This window comes from Dysidea avara, chromosome 11 (genome assembly GCF_963678975.1).
Source record: "Dysidea avara chromosome 11, odDysAvar1.4, whole genome shotgun sequence".
In the NCBI taxonomy this organism is placed as follows: domain Eukaryota; kingdom Metazoa; phylum Porifera; class Demospongiae; order Dictyoceratida; family Dysideidae; genus Dysidea; species Dysidea avara.
In genome coordinates, this window is record NC_089282.1 from 25,630,116 (window position 1) to 25,644,723 (window position 14,608).

The 14,608-nt window shown below is 37.8% G+C and overlaps 1 protein-coding gene across 4 annotated transcripts in view; it reads left to right on the forward strand.

Moving 5' to 3' along the window:
• The first annotated feature begins 1,001 nt into the window (after nt 1-1,001).
• LOC136239355 (uncharacterized) overlaps nt 1,002-14,608 on the forward strand; it is a 53,529-nt gene continuing 39,922 nt past the window's right edge. For 3 of the 4 annotated variants that reach the window (XM_066030087.1, XM_066030088.1, XM_066030090.1), the window contains exons 1-3: nt 1,002-1,139; nt 7,463-7,723; nt 10,071-10,211. In XM_066030087.1, coding sequence (XP_065886159.1) covers nt 1,106-1,139; nt 7,463-7,723; nt 10,071-10,211 — 436 coding nt within the window. In that variant the 5' untranslated portion in view covers nt 1,002-1,105. Of the gene's footprint in view, nt 1,140-7,462; nt 7,724-10,070; nt 10,212-11,857; nt 12,079-14,608 lie in introns of those variants that run through there. The other variant, XM_066030089.1, reaches the window with a different exon arrangement.

Consider the following 14,608-nt stretch of genomic DNA (forward strand, 5'->3'; position numbering starts at 1 on the left):
GGTGAGACCAAAAAAAAGAGGTCACAACTAGCTGACAATAGCTGCCCACCTCACCAACCACGCATTTATAGCTGATAAAGTACATAAAAACCCTTAAATAGCTCACTACACACTGTTCTAATACTGTGACTGCTTTATTAGAGTGACTGCTCTATTAGAGTATCTCGATCTTGGTATACTAATAATTTTTGGAGGGGGGTCAAGAGCCCCCCCCTGTATCCGCCTTTGATTCCAAATAGCTAATTTTACCTTGGATACTACATGAATCTTACAACTAGGGCCTTGTGAGAAGGTTTGGTATCTTCTGATGTCTGGCTAATTACCTCTGTCCCTGTCCAGCTTAGCCCCCCTTTCAAAAAATCACCCCTGGGTACTAGGTGATACAAATTATAGGTGTATAATTACTAGCTTACCACAACTGGATGTCAGGAATTAGTGTGATACCAATTCTCAGCTATTCCGGATGCCGCAAAGGCACCATGCTACAGCTGACTATTCACCATTTTGTCTTTCACGTCAACACTAAGGTTAATGGATCACGTGATCTTTTGAAAAGTACTTAAAAGTTCCCCGTATAAGGTATGGAGTTGCTTACTTAAAATTTCCCCGTAATATAAGTGGCGTTGCTTACTTAAAGTTATCCCGTAATAGATATGGAGTACCTTACTTAAAGTTTCCCCGTATATATCAAGGAATTCATTACGTTTTTAAGTAAATATATGTAGGACCCTAAATGAGCAGGCAAGCGATTTGATAGGACGCACCAGTTTTCGGTAAGTTCGCACAAGTGCACAATGCTAGAGTCCCCAGACCCTTCCTATTTGCGAAGGGGCGGCCGCGCCAGACTTGGGTAGGTGGGGCGTGACATTGATAGGTGCATAACTCACTCTTGCTTCACGAAGATAACCTGTAATTATACGGAAAATATTTAGTGTGACGTCAAACGGATAAGCTCTATACGTCACACTACATTTTACACTATTAATAGTTTAACACCATAATTAGTCCGCGACGGTAGAGATCTAACAAACTCAATAGAGAGGAGGCTGTTGTGTAGTGCTACCTCGCGCTCAGCGCGAGGGTCGGCTACGCTAGACTACTAGACATGGCGGATGGTGTGGTGAAACTTGAAATGCCTTGTAAGTCAGTATAGTTTTTAGTCAAATATTTATTGGCGTGTTACCGTTTTTTCCTTTTTGTACTGAAAAAAAACTTATACTTTTACACTCAACTTTGAGTTCTGTACAATAATCACTAATAAAAAGAAACCATTTTGTTCTTAATCCCCAGATTGTTGGATTATCAAGCTACGAATAAGATGTTTTCTTGTTCCTTATGCCTGCTTTACTGTACCGAGCGATTACTGCAACAGTGCACGAAGCACAAAACACTTACAAAAACATAATCTTTACTTTGTTTGCGAGTTGTTCGCAACCATTCCAACTATCCTTTTTTCCTTTTGTATTGTGAGAAAGGGTCTGGTGTAACTCCAATAGCCATCTCGTTCTGAATCCCCAGATTCTAGAATAGTTTGAAGGGGCTATTCGTCCGGTTCAGTAAACGAAAAAAAATGAATTCTTTCTGGGTTCGAACCTGGACCACCGGTGTGAAAGGTCATTGTGGTGTCTTAGACAAAATAGGTTAAATAACTGCAAAACTTCCCGTGCTTGAACCTGGACCACTGCTGTTAGCTCCCTTTACTTTTACGAAGTGGATATTTAGCCGGTCACCGGTCATGGTGCAAATATTTATTTAGCCGGTCGTTTGTTGGGAAGTGTCACCTATAACTCTAGTATCAAACACACTAGTTGTATGAAGGTAAGTTTTTGGGTGAGTTTGAGGCGAGCTAGGGTTGGAGCGAGCGAAGCGAACGTCCCGGCGGAGCCTGGCCTTACAGGCAGTGAAAGTCATCATTACGTTTAACAGGCAAACGTCAGGTTAGCGTTAGGGTTAGGGTCGGGTTCAGCTTTGGTTTCTTCTTCACTGGTATGGTTAGACTATATAGTATTTTATATTTGTAACATTTAAATAGTACAAAAACAAGAGGAGTAGCCAGCAAGCACTGGTGGTACAGTGGCAGAGCGTTGATACTCTAAATCTGGGTGTATAGGTTCGAGTCTAGGTCACATCACACTTTTGTCTTCGTTTCTTAAACCTTTTTGTGTCACGATTTTTTCTCTCTAAATCTGGATGTATAGGTTCGAGTCTAGGTCACATCACATTTTTGTCTTCGTTTCTTAAACCTTTTTGTGTCACGATTTTTTCTAAGTTTTTTTTTTAAATTGCAATGACCGGCTAAATATCAACAACCTTACTTTTATTATAAAGTTGATTTAATAACTAACCTGTATAGTAAGAAGACTGGTGAAGAAAAAACCAAAGCTGCACCCAACCCTAACAAACCTTAAGTTTGCCTGTTAGTACAATGATGTCTTTGAGGTGAGCTAGGGTTGGCTCGCCTTTGTCGGGATGCTTGCTTCCATCCTAGCTCGCTTCAAACTACCCAAAACTTACTATTTAAATAATAACATTTTGAAAATCAGCGTATCACTATTTTATTGTGTTATTTCTATTCAACCTGTTAATGGTAGTAGCCATATGGCGGCATAGCATTATAATCACGAAGGAAATAAAATCTAGCTTTGCTATAAACTGTTCAGTGCGTTTAATAGTGAGATGTGCTAGTGCTAGAGTGCACACACCCATAGGGGTCCTATTTCTGGGATAACTGGATTCTTCCCGGACTAGTGCGCGTTTGTTACCGTATAGTAAAAGACTTTGGCGGTAAATAAGTGTGACGAAACCCCTCTGTTGAAAAAATTGGTGGAAAAAACTTTGGCGATTGAAATAATATTTGCCAAAGTTTTTACTGTATGGTACGTAAGGATAAAATGACAAGGTGTCAACTCATCAGTTAAGTAATGTAGTAAGCGTATAGGTAGCTAGCGTTGTTGTTGTAGCAGTACTTTGTAGCTATTGATCTAACGACCTGCTAGCAAAGGCATGCTTCTCTATCTCTTGCGATGCCGAGAGGGACCGTATTTGCTTTTTCAGTGAACTCCAGTAGCAGAGGTTATCAGTATTTGGCCAATCCATCACGAGATGATGAACTAACTGATGTCTGAACTGGGAAGCCAGTTGGAAATGCTATCCAAGGAGTGCTTACAACTGTGGGACACATTCCTAGGAAGATCAAGATCTCTAAAGTCAGCTCGATCTTTATTGCGTGGTGGTAAGAGCTGACCTTCATCTCAAGTTCTAGTTACTCAATGTGCTCATGTGATCATCTAAAATAATTGGCGGAAAAACTTAGGCGAATTGAATGCTATTCGCCAAATTCGTCAAAGTTTTTTGCTGTCAAAGTTTTTTACTATATGGTATGTAATAGCGTAAAGTGTAATCTTTCATAATAGGAGAATTAAATCGTTCTTTGAGTTGAAAACAAGTTGTTAATAACAAAGAAAGTGTTATACATTGATGGAGACAGGTAAACTCAACAGTTGGCTACCTTATCCCAGATGTGGCATGGTGGACACGAGTGCAGATATGCATGCGCAACAGCAAAAATGGGACAAATCGTGAAGAGACAAGCTGTGGTGGCATGGATCACATGTACTGTAAGTAAACGGTATAGAATAATTCTTTGGAGTGTAAGGCACCTTTGTAGATAGCTTTGGTTACTTCAGATATCAGCTGTGTCAGTTACCAGTTACTTTTACTTTCATGGGTGCACCTGTTTTACAGCCTAGGTGTTCTTGTGTTAAAACTTTGGTAATTATAGTAAGATTGGTTCTTGGCCACTCCAGATATCAGCTCTTTAAAATTTTACCAATTATTTTTACTTTCATGAGGTATTTCTCTACAATTGAGCTGTTTTTACATTGGATTGCAGGTACTTGTAGTTTCTTGGACGTGCCTTTTTTACAGCAAAGGTGTTTTGGGGTGGATGAGGGTTATGCAAAATATGTGTAAAAACGTTACACCACAACCTTTATCATTGAATAAGATCTAATATAGGAAAGACTTTTTACTAACAAGGCAGGAATGGCCAAGCCCTATATGATAAACAAACTATAAAAATTAACAAGAGTAATGTTGGAATTAATTACACCAGCGATTTCACATATTATGAAAATCCTGTATAAACATTCATAATAAATGTAACTGGATCTGTAAGAATCCCATACGTTATAGTACGTTCACGTTGAGCTGAATCCTGGGTCGTTGATTAAGGAGCCATACAAGATTAAAGGCTTCAAAAATGATGTTCATGATGCATTAATTTGTAAGGTGATGTTACGGGCACGCACTTAATTGTTGAGAATATGGCGTCCAGTGTGCAGCGTCAGTGAGTGTGGAGCGAAACCCTCTCGCAAAGAGGTTAAACAGCCAAATGAAGTATCTACTAATGAAACTATCGGAGTACTTTAAGCAAGAAGCGAAGAAGTGTAAATTTTCTGTCATCATCAAGGAGAGAATCTCAAAGGCCACCAGTAATGCCTTCTTTGCTGGGTTTTGGCATACATTATGCCACGCAGGTATTTCAAAGGCATCCATTATAAGAGTTAAAATGGAGTACTGCAAGAAAGGCGGTTTATCTATGTCAAGAAAAAGGTACTAAAAGCACTTTGCACAAGCCTGCTCAATTGTAATCGTCAGATACAAACGTTCATGAGTCCATGTTGATGCAGACAGTTTCGACCGAGATGCCATCAGACGGAAGATCCATTCATTGTATGGAAGGAAGGAAAATCTATCGCTCTCAAAGATTTTGTTAGGTTAAATTTTGAACCCTGGAACTTTGTCACGTACTCCGTCTTAGGCCAAACTTAAGAATGATGGTTTTTTTCTCTGGGGGTAGAACATAGCTTTAAAGAGTGTTGAGTGATATGGGATTTAAGTACAAGACGATTAATGACAAGAAGCTAACATTGCAACAGTTTGTGCTTTAATGTCACTACACATATACGCAGGGTATACTATGAGCAGCCCTACATAGCCTATCAACGTCATAAATATTAAAGACAATGAGGTGCAACAGAACTGAAGGAAGACCAGTTGTGTACTTGGATGAGACTTGGGTAATGAAGAACTTCTAGAGCAATTCCTCATCCAAATCAGCAGTGATAGTGAAGATTGTGATGGTGGTATTAATGACTCTTCCACTAGCAGCAGCAGCAGCAGCAGCAGCAGCAGCAGCAGCAGCAGCAGCAGCAGCAGCAGCAGCAGCAGCAGCAGCAGCAGCAGCAGCAGCAGCAGCAGCAGCAGCAGCAGCAGCAGCAGCAGCAGCAGCAGCAGCAGCAGCAGCAGCAGCAGCAGCAGCAGCAGCAGCAGCAGCAGCAGCAGCAGCAGCAGCAGCAGCAGCAGCAGCAGCAGCAGCAGCAGCAGCAGCAGCAGCAGCAGCAGCAGCAGCAGGTCCAAGTCTTCTTATGAGCTTATTTCATCTGACGTAAGATTGTTTGATATTTGCAGCATTGGTGTTACAACTTGATGTTGTTCCCCAGGAGTCATTGGGTAGCTGGGATTAAACTCTGTGAAGTACATAAAAATACAGATGAAGTGTAAGTGTGTGAATTTTAATAAAAAAATTATTGCTTTATTATGCTAGCAGAAGTTGAACATACCATCCCTTGTATATTTGATCAGTGCAGGAGTGTTTGGAAGTCACTACAGGTATTATCAGCCCAAATCCATACAAACAATATTATTTCAGTTGTTGAAACTTCTAGAGCTTTGTGGGAATATTACTTCAAAAACACAATGCTGGCTGGAAAAGCTGTTGTGGCGAAGTGATGAGAAAAGGATTTAAACGACAAATTGACTAAATGGGGATAGAGGACGATGGGCAGCTGTGTGGTAAATGTGAAGTAAATACATGTTATTTGGCTCACTTGCAGGTACACCAATGCTGCATAACAGATTTTGAGCTGTTATAATTTGGGGGTTGGCTGAAAAAGTTTTTTCCCTTAACATAAGTAGGCCACTTATCTTCTAAATGCAATGCAACAGTGGCTCCAGCTCTTCTACTCATGCTACTCTGTTATACACACACAAAAACTGTTTTATTTTCTTGCAAAAGTGTACTACAACCTCTTACATAATGGATGGTGAAATCATTGGTGTTGAGGGCGGGAGCGTGACGTCTGGCTTCACCACAAACATGTGTCAACATGAACATCAAAGGGCCATGCTTTAGGGGCTTCCCTATTGAAAATGTATGGCAAAACTTTACTGTGTCATAACTGGAGTGTCTTACATTCGAATGAAGCACTTAAAATATATTTGTAGTGATTGAGAAGTGCTACCTAACGAGTGATACTGGAAGCGCGTGCGCGATGTAACAATGGCGAGTTATTAATCATTTTTGGAGTGTGACGTCTGGCTTCACCTCAAACATGTGTCAACATGAACATCACAGGACCGTGTTTTAGAGGCTTCCCTATTGAAAATGTATGGCGAAACTTTACAGTGTCATAACTGGAGTGTCTTACTTTTGAATGAAGTGCTTAAAATATATTTGTAGTGGATTGAGAAGTGCTACCTAACGAGTGATACTGGAAGCACGTGCGATGTAACAATCGCGAGTTATTAATCATTTTTGAGGATTCAGCACAATGCGTACGTACTATAGTGCAATCCAAATTTTACAGTAGAATGCAATAAACGCAATGGGTGAATGATATATGAAATTGAAAAATTCCGTGAAGTTTCTGAGTACTTGTTTCATGATGAAGGAAGGTGATAACAGCAAAAACTATGGTAGCATTGTGATTCCCAAAGCAAGAGGAGTTTGAAAATCTTTATTTTGTGTCAATATTCCTAAGGAGAGAGAAGATATGAACGTTAATTTTCCTTATATTAGACAAGCAGTTCGTCATCATTTTTTCTCATGTTTTCACCTTCACCCAGTTTCTATGAAAAGTCTGAAAGACATGAATTTGAACCAAGTTTCAAGTTTTGGCAATTTTTTTACAATTCTATATCTGGTCGTCGCTAAGTGTTTTCTTGTTTTTAATGCTGTATTTCATGTTAGATGGACTAATATTATTCCATAAAGGTGATTTTCGTGGTGTAAGATGTGTTTAGGATGATTTTTGAAGGCGGCATTTGAGGTGGTGCGCGTCAGTTTTTGGGGGATCCCTACTTAAACAGTACTACCGTGCTGTTTGATTAATATGTTTATTGCACTAATTTCATTATGAATAAACTCAATGCCTTGCATATAAGTTCAAGCCTATGGCACAGATTTGTGTGTATTGTGGTTGTATAATGTGTAGTGTGTGAATATTAGTAGTCTCATGGTAAGACATGAAGCACCATGCAATATGTATTCCAATGTTCAGAACAGGACAACATGTACTTTAGACATCATTCATATCCTGGTACTATGACCCCCACTTAATTGCACACATTATCTGCTTGTATATGTTACATTATTACCATTGTCATTATATATCTACAGATGACGAGAAGCCTGACATGAAATACCTTGGCCAAGTACTGACCGACTACTGTGAATATTGGGAGGACATTGGTGCTCAACTAGAATTGAGAACTGGAGTACTTGATAACATAAAATCTAGTAATACGGACAATAGGTATCGTTTTAGAGAGGTTATTAAGAAGTGGCTTAAGATGGATCCAAAATCAACCTGGTACAAACTCGAGCTTTCCATTAGTAATGCAATCCGAGGAACCCTTGGTCTTCCTAGATTGCCATCAAGTAAGCTGTGATCTATACTAATAATTTTTTGTTATACTACTTCTAAAATGCTTATGTGATTTGATAACTAAATAAGGGTATTATTTAAATAATTAGTTATTAATTTGAATACTATTCAAGTAACTAATTCTATAGCTACTTGCAAATTTGCTTATTATAATTTGAACGAATGTTGTAATAATATACTAATCATTCCATTACTATGCACTGCTATACAGAAGCATAATACTCAAACAAGGTATTTTAAACTACAAAATATGAACAGAAATGTCTTCTGTACTGTTTTATAGTCATGTTGTCTCACACAGATCAGATTCATTAGAGAAAGCCTCAAGGCTGCCTTTCACTTTGTTTGCATAAGTATGGGGGCAAACACCCCTTTCAACTTGAAAGCATGCGCTATTTCTGGTAGCTTATGTTTCCTGCAATGATCTTATTCAGTTGTTAAACACCCGCTAAATCCAAAGAGTAGGTCATTCATAAAGATTGTGGGGAGCAATCACATGGTGCTCCCACATCAAGGCCATGGTACATTTTAAGCATACCATGGCCTTGATATGGGAACAGTAACACCATATTCTTTTTGTAAACATTATTATTTTTAGGTTGAAATGATTATGGGAGTTTATTATAGTTCATATGATGAAAACCATGTCCTATTGAGCAGTAAAAAAGTAATTTGTCACCCTTGGTATCCTAGTACCCCATGAGTTGAGCAATGCTAGTTTATGGTGAGAACTAGTGCTATTAATAAAGCAGCTAAGCAATAAAGTCATTCACTTTTTGATAAAAGCAGAAACTTGGTAAAAATTCATACAAGATAAGGTGCCATTAAAATTACAAATCATACCACACACAAAGAACCCGACAAATAAAACCAATACAAAATATATGGGGAAATCACAATAGTAAAATGTGTAATGAAACTTAGCATCTTTATTAGCATAGTCATAAACCCCAATTTCGCGACTATCCTCTGGCTAAGATGTTTTGATGATGGAATTGAGTTCTAGAGAGCTTTTCTAAGAATTTAGCCCCATAAAATCCTTCCCAAAAATGTTTTGTCTGAGGATGGAATTTAAAATGGCCGCCAGCATGCTAACTTTTGAAGTATTATAGCTAAAATCTTTAAGGACACTTTTTTGGCACGTCAATCATCAGGATTCTGATCCCATCATCAGTTTGATGCTATGAAGTCATTGTGATCCTAAATTTGAAGGTATGTAGTTGCCATCCAGTAGTATATGTGACCTGCTGAGTAAAAAACAGACTAGTTAATTTTTCTCAAACTTCTATTTTGTTATCCAGAGGGAAAAGCCAATGGTTTGTCAAAGTTTTCACCATTTCTGGTGAATAAATGTGCGGTAGACAGCTGGAAAAGCAAAACAATTGATTTGTACAGTGACCATACAGAAAAGTTAAAAATTACAGGCACTTGTCTAATTGATCATAATTCACGAAGAAAATAAGCTATGGAGAATGGGACTTGGTTCATTGTCTTCACAATGAATTGGAACATTTAGCAAGGTATAGTGTTTGTCCTACATACTCAAGAAAGAAGGCTATTTAAGCTTAGAAACGGCGACGTTTATGTAATGTGTTACTGCAATGTAAACAAATACTCATAACTCATGTTTGCTTCATGGCACTGAAACGAAACAAAGATATTCTTACTCACCATTAACAGGCAAATCCGTTGGTCATGTAGTTCTCTTGGTTCTTGTTTCGATTACAGAGCTACATAGGTGTGAAAATTGCGTTTTCATTCTTCCTGTTAATATACTCACGGTGTGGTGCACTGGCTTCTTGGGCCGCACAACACACTACTATGTGTTGTGATATGTACGAATATGTATATGTGTTGTGGCAGTAGGTACAGGTGACCCACAGACCTTTAATGTAGACCTGATTTGTCTGCATTAAAAGCCTATTAAATAAATAAAATGGCTAAAATGATGCAGTGGCCAAGAATTATATAGCTGCAATGAAGCTAATGCCAATCATTTTTGATCATTAAAATGATTGGCATTAACGTCATTGCAGTCATTTCTTGGCCGCTATCTTTGATTTTATAACTTTTTTTCATACTGGCCTTTTGGAGAGCTGTACCCTTTTTTCATAGCTTACATGACTGTTATGGCATAGATATTAATTTTGCTGCATTTTCTGTTTGTAATAAGCACTTCTTTTTGTCAAAACACCTTACTGGGGTTATTACCCATTATACAGTTATACATGCATTTCCAGTAAATTCTTCGAACATGCATGGCTTCACAGGAATGTAAGTAGCTACAAAACTTTAATTTGTTAGTTGTGTTGCTGCAACCATTTATGATATTGTCTACAGTTTACCTTGGTCAACCACAAGATCATGGCATTCAAACCCTAAGCGAACATCAACTGACCAACAACTGGTACAGTAAGGGTGCCAATGAGAACCCAGAAGAAGTTGTTCCATCTAGTATTGCTAAGATCACAAAGAAAACAGGTATGTATGATTGAATAAAAGTTAATGATGTTTCATTTCCTAATTATTTCATTTTCTGAAATCGTGCCGTGTGCCCCAATTATCATCTGAAAAGTGAAGTATCCATTATGCTTCTCGGGTTGATCTGAAAGCTTGTTTGGGCTTAGTTTTACCTAACCGATACTGCCTCATCGTCGTCTGGGAAAACTGAGGCTGGTTTTTGGTGATGTTATTTTGTGGGCCATGCCTACTCCTTTGTGGTCCCTACTATACAGTACTATCATACTGTATGATAATGCAATACAAATAAGTATTTGTGTCTGAATTTAAAATTTTCAGTCTGCTTTCCTTGTTGAAGCACGTTTTGCATCATTATGACTTGTGTAGTACTTCTTACCTTTATTATCTCATGGTTCCAAGTGTAGAAAACTACAAACAACATTCAGTTTGAATACTGCATGCTAAAGTCTCTGAAGCTCCCACACTAACACAGCCATTTTTACATCAAAAATTTTGTCATTGTGGAAATTGTCCATTAGAGTAGTGACTTGATATTTAAAATTTTTCTTTGTGCTATTTTAAGGTTATTTATACATAGTTTCAGTGATATGGACTTTTCAGAATTATAGACCACTCCTGGTCCCAAGGGGTTCGGATAGCTGAAGTTCCATTATATTAGCTAGCTAGGTACGTATATTTATGCACTTCTGAAACAGTTTTTAAGCAGATTGTATGTAAAGTCCACTAAGGATGGACTTACATTTTGTGCTAGTTAGTTACATGGGGTGAGTGTGCCCACCCATCCCTGAAGGCCTGGCTATACCACTTGTATCTATATTCTTGTATTTGTGAATTCTTGTAATTAAGTGTGTGAATGGGAGTAAACAAAAATAGCCACATTTGTTGGTGATTCCAGATTTCAGGTTTTCTAAACATTTAATGAATTTCTGATTGAATTTGTTAGAGAGTCCCAGCTCTACAACTACCCCTACCATCTTTTATCTGGATAGCCAAAGGTATGGTCAATCAAAGTTTCAGCCTTAGAAGCTGAAAACTTTTGAAGCTACAACACTGCAAAGTGGCAACACAGGATGTTTTGTGCAGTGACAATATCAAAAGTGTACTACAGCTGCTTAACTTTAAATGGTCGACTTATGAATGCAGTCCTTTACCAAGATGCAACTTACACTATCACTTTCTCCATAAACAGGCGAATCCATTGCTGAGTAAGTTATGTCTTCCAGGTCCTTCTTACGGCTGGTGGCAAAATTTGAGAAAAATGCAAGTGAACCAATTGCTCATATCTTCTGTGCCAGATCCTGACTATGCAATGGCTGGTAGTACCAAGCTATGTAGTTGACATCATGCTAGCCATATCTGTGACTTCAAAGTTCTCTATATACAGTACAAGGCTTTCCAGGATGAGATGGTACCTCTCAACCACCAACATAATTAAGATTGTGAATATCTAACACCTTGAATCATGGTATAAATGGATACATTTCATTGATGGAAATATATTATATATATATATATATATGTATATATATTATATATACTGCTAGAACTATCACTAAAGGCACCATGTATATATAGAAATATACCCACTGTAACTGATTTGAAAATCATTCTCCATGTGAGCTTCATTGTAGCTTTGCCATATACAGGTACTTTCCAAGAGACAGGAGATGTCTTTAAGGCTTTTGACATCCCTCGTTTCAATGCTACAAGGTTAATTACTACCTATACCAAAGCATAGTCTGGAATGCCTCACATGTGTTGGAGAATATGCTGTGAATCTACCAATACTTCTTGTCAACAACTCACGAGACAAGCAGCTGATGAAACCTTTTATGTGTGGCTGACCCAGTGGTGGGAGAGACGATGGGTGAGCTCAATTGAATACCTTGCTCATGATATAGTCAAGCTACTTTGTGGTTAGTGGTCTTAGATCACTGACCACCTTACACTATTAGAACATCTAAATTTGGAATTAGCATTTCCTGTAGGATTAAGTATAGGTATTTTGTTAGGGTTTTTACCTTTATGTATTTGTGGCTAGTTTTTGTGGTATACATTTGCTTTAATATGCAGAAAAACATTACTAACTGTATAGTTTAATAACTGTATAGTTCAAGGGTTCTAGTTTGTCAAGTCTATTACTAAAAATGGGTGTGTTAGTTGCTATTCACTAACATACTGTATCTGAGTAGTAGGTTCAAAACTAATAATCAAATCAATCAACAATCCATCACTGACATGAAACAAGGATTGTTGAACTCTTCTTTATTTGGGGAGCATGATGCCACCAAGGTTCTTGTTATTAGCACCTTAAAACAGGTGCTTGAAAGTTTTACAGATTGATGTCACAGAAGGACTTTTAAGTTATAACAAAAGTCCTTATGATTCCTTCAGTACAAAAGCCCTTGTGACAGAATTAATATCATAAAGGCCTTATAAGGCAGTAGCTACCATTTTAAAACACTACTTTACCATTTTAACATGTGGTTGAGTAGTGATCTGTTGTACGGTATGATAGTAACTTGAATCAAACATACAAGTTGGCACAAGTTTAGAGAAACAATAACAGTTTTTAAAATGTGACTGGATCTGGGAAAACCAATCTTATCACCCATTATAACAGATTGGATTTTTCACCAAGAACACAAAAGTACGTTAATATACTGTCAAATTTCATATTCAAAATCAGCTAGACTTGAGTGGTCTGCTTTTGCTGGCTGCTTTTCCCAAGCATGGTGGCGATCCTACAAATGATCTGGGGCTCCAATGGAGCTCTGGCCAGACTGGGAAAGGCTGTGTGTGGCTGTACAGCTCCAAGGTATTGAATAAATACCTGTGCTGTAAATGGCCTAGCTTTTATTTTAGCCAGTTGTGCTACTTGAATGGCTCATAACTTGGCATCCTCTTTAATTTAAAAAAAGTCCCTTGCCCACTACCGGCCCCAGCCTCCAACCCTTTTTTGGAGCTTGCTTGGTAGAGTCAACATCGAGTTATGGTGGGAAACTCAAGTGTTGGCTACTTCTACTGTGGATGCTTTTGAAGGTAGGAAATTGGTGTAAAACGTGTGAAAATGTGGTACACATAGCTTCTACCATTGGCGAGCTACAACACACTGAATACTTAAAACCGGCATTTCTAAATTGATTGTTGATTGATTGATTGGATTAATCTTGCAGCATTTGGACTAGCCATTCTTCCATGCTGGAGTGTTACATATACAACATACACAACAACAACAACAATTACATACACATAGTGCAACAAAAACTGTTTTTTCGTTTCTTTGATTGCTGGTTACTTAGCTTTTATATAACTTTGTTTGTTTACTAATTGTATTTTTTCTTTTTTTTTTAAAGTTCGGTATTGAATAGTAGATTCAAATGGTAGCCATCCAAGTCTGGAATGGTGGGCAGAGACTTCTTGAGCCTTTTAGATAAGACTGGTTTTTCCAGACTGGGTCACAAAAATGTCCAGCCAAATCAAACGATCTCCACTCAACTTTCACATTGCCCTGATAGGTTGTCAGCACATGTCTGATGTCTGAAAAGCTATTTCACACACTGCATTAGTAACACTAAGACTTCCTACCAATTTTTCACATATATATGTATTTGCTAATCAAATTACACACCTTCAACAAACATTTGACGAGCTACTGTTATATATGTTGTAGCCAAAGCTTTGTACTTCGTAATACACTTTGCCGTATTAAAATTCATGCAGTATTTATTTAAATACACAAAATCAAAGTTGAAGAAATAAAATTCCCCATAGGGAGCAAATACAAAAATAATCATATGTAGAATTCTACGAGAGTTTATGGCACCACTTATAGTCAAAATTTGTCAAGTTTTCTGCGAGTTTCTGAAGCGGTGAAGCTGAAAGAAGTATCCCTGGGCAAAGTAGATATGCTGATTTCAAATTTACCTTCTGTTTTTTGGTGAAAAGACATCTTCCAGTGGTTCACAACGAAAATATGCCTTGTAAAATGACATATCACTATCTAGGACTGTTCAGAATTTTACGTAACAACCACACTGGAATTCAAGACATTCATCAGCATCAATCCAAGTGTAGTTTGAAAGTGAGCAGTGTGTTGTGTTGTGTGGAATTGCTTTATAGCATGCAAGGTCATGGATAACTTCTGAGAAAACAGTGTTTAGCATGTAATACAAACCTGGTAAGGCTTTACAACCACTTGTTGAGATATACTGATGTATCTATACTCCTGTTATTATTGTCTATTTATTGTGACTGCAATGACTGTATTTTTGGTTAAAGACAGTTTATTATTGCTCTTGATTATGTAGTGATGTCATCATAATTATTGCCATCCTCCATACTTTTATGTAGCAAATAAAGGAAAGTTGTATCCAAAAATGCAACCTTACAATAAT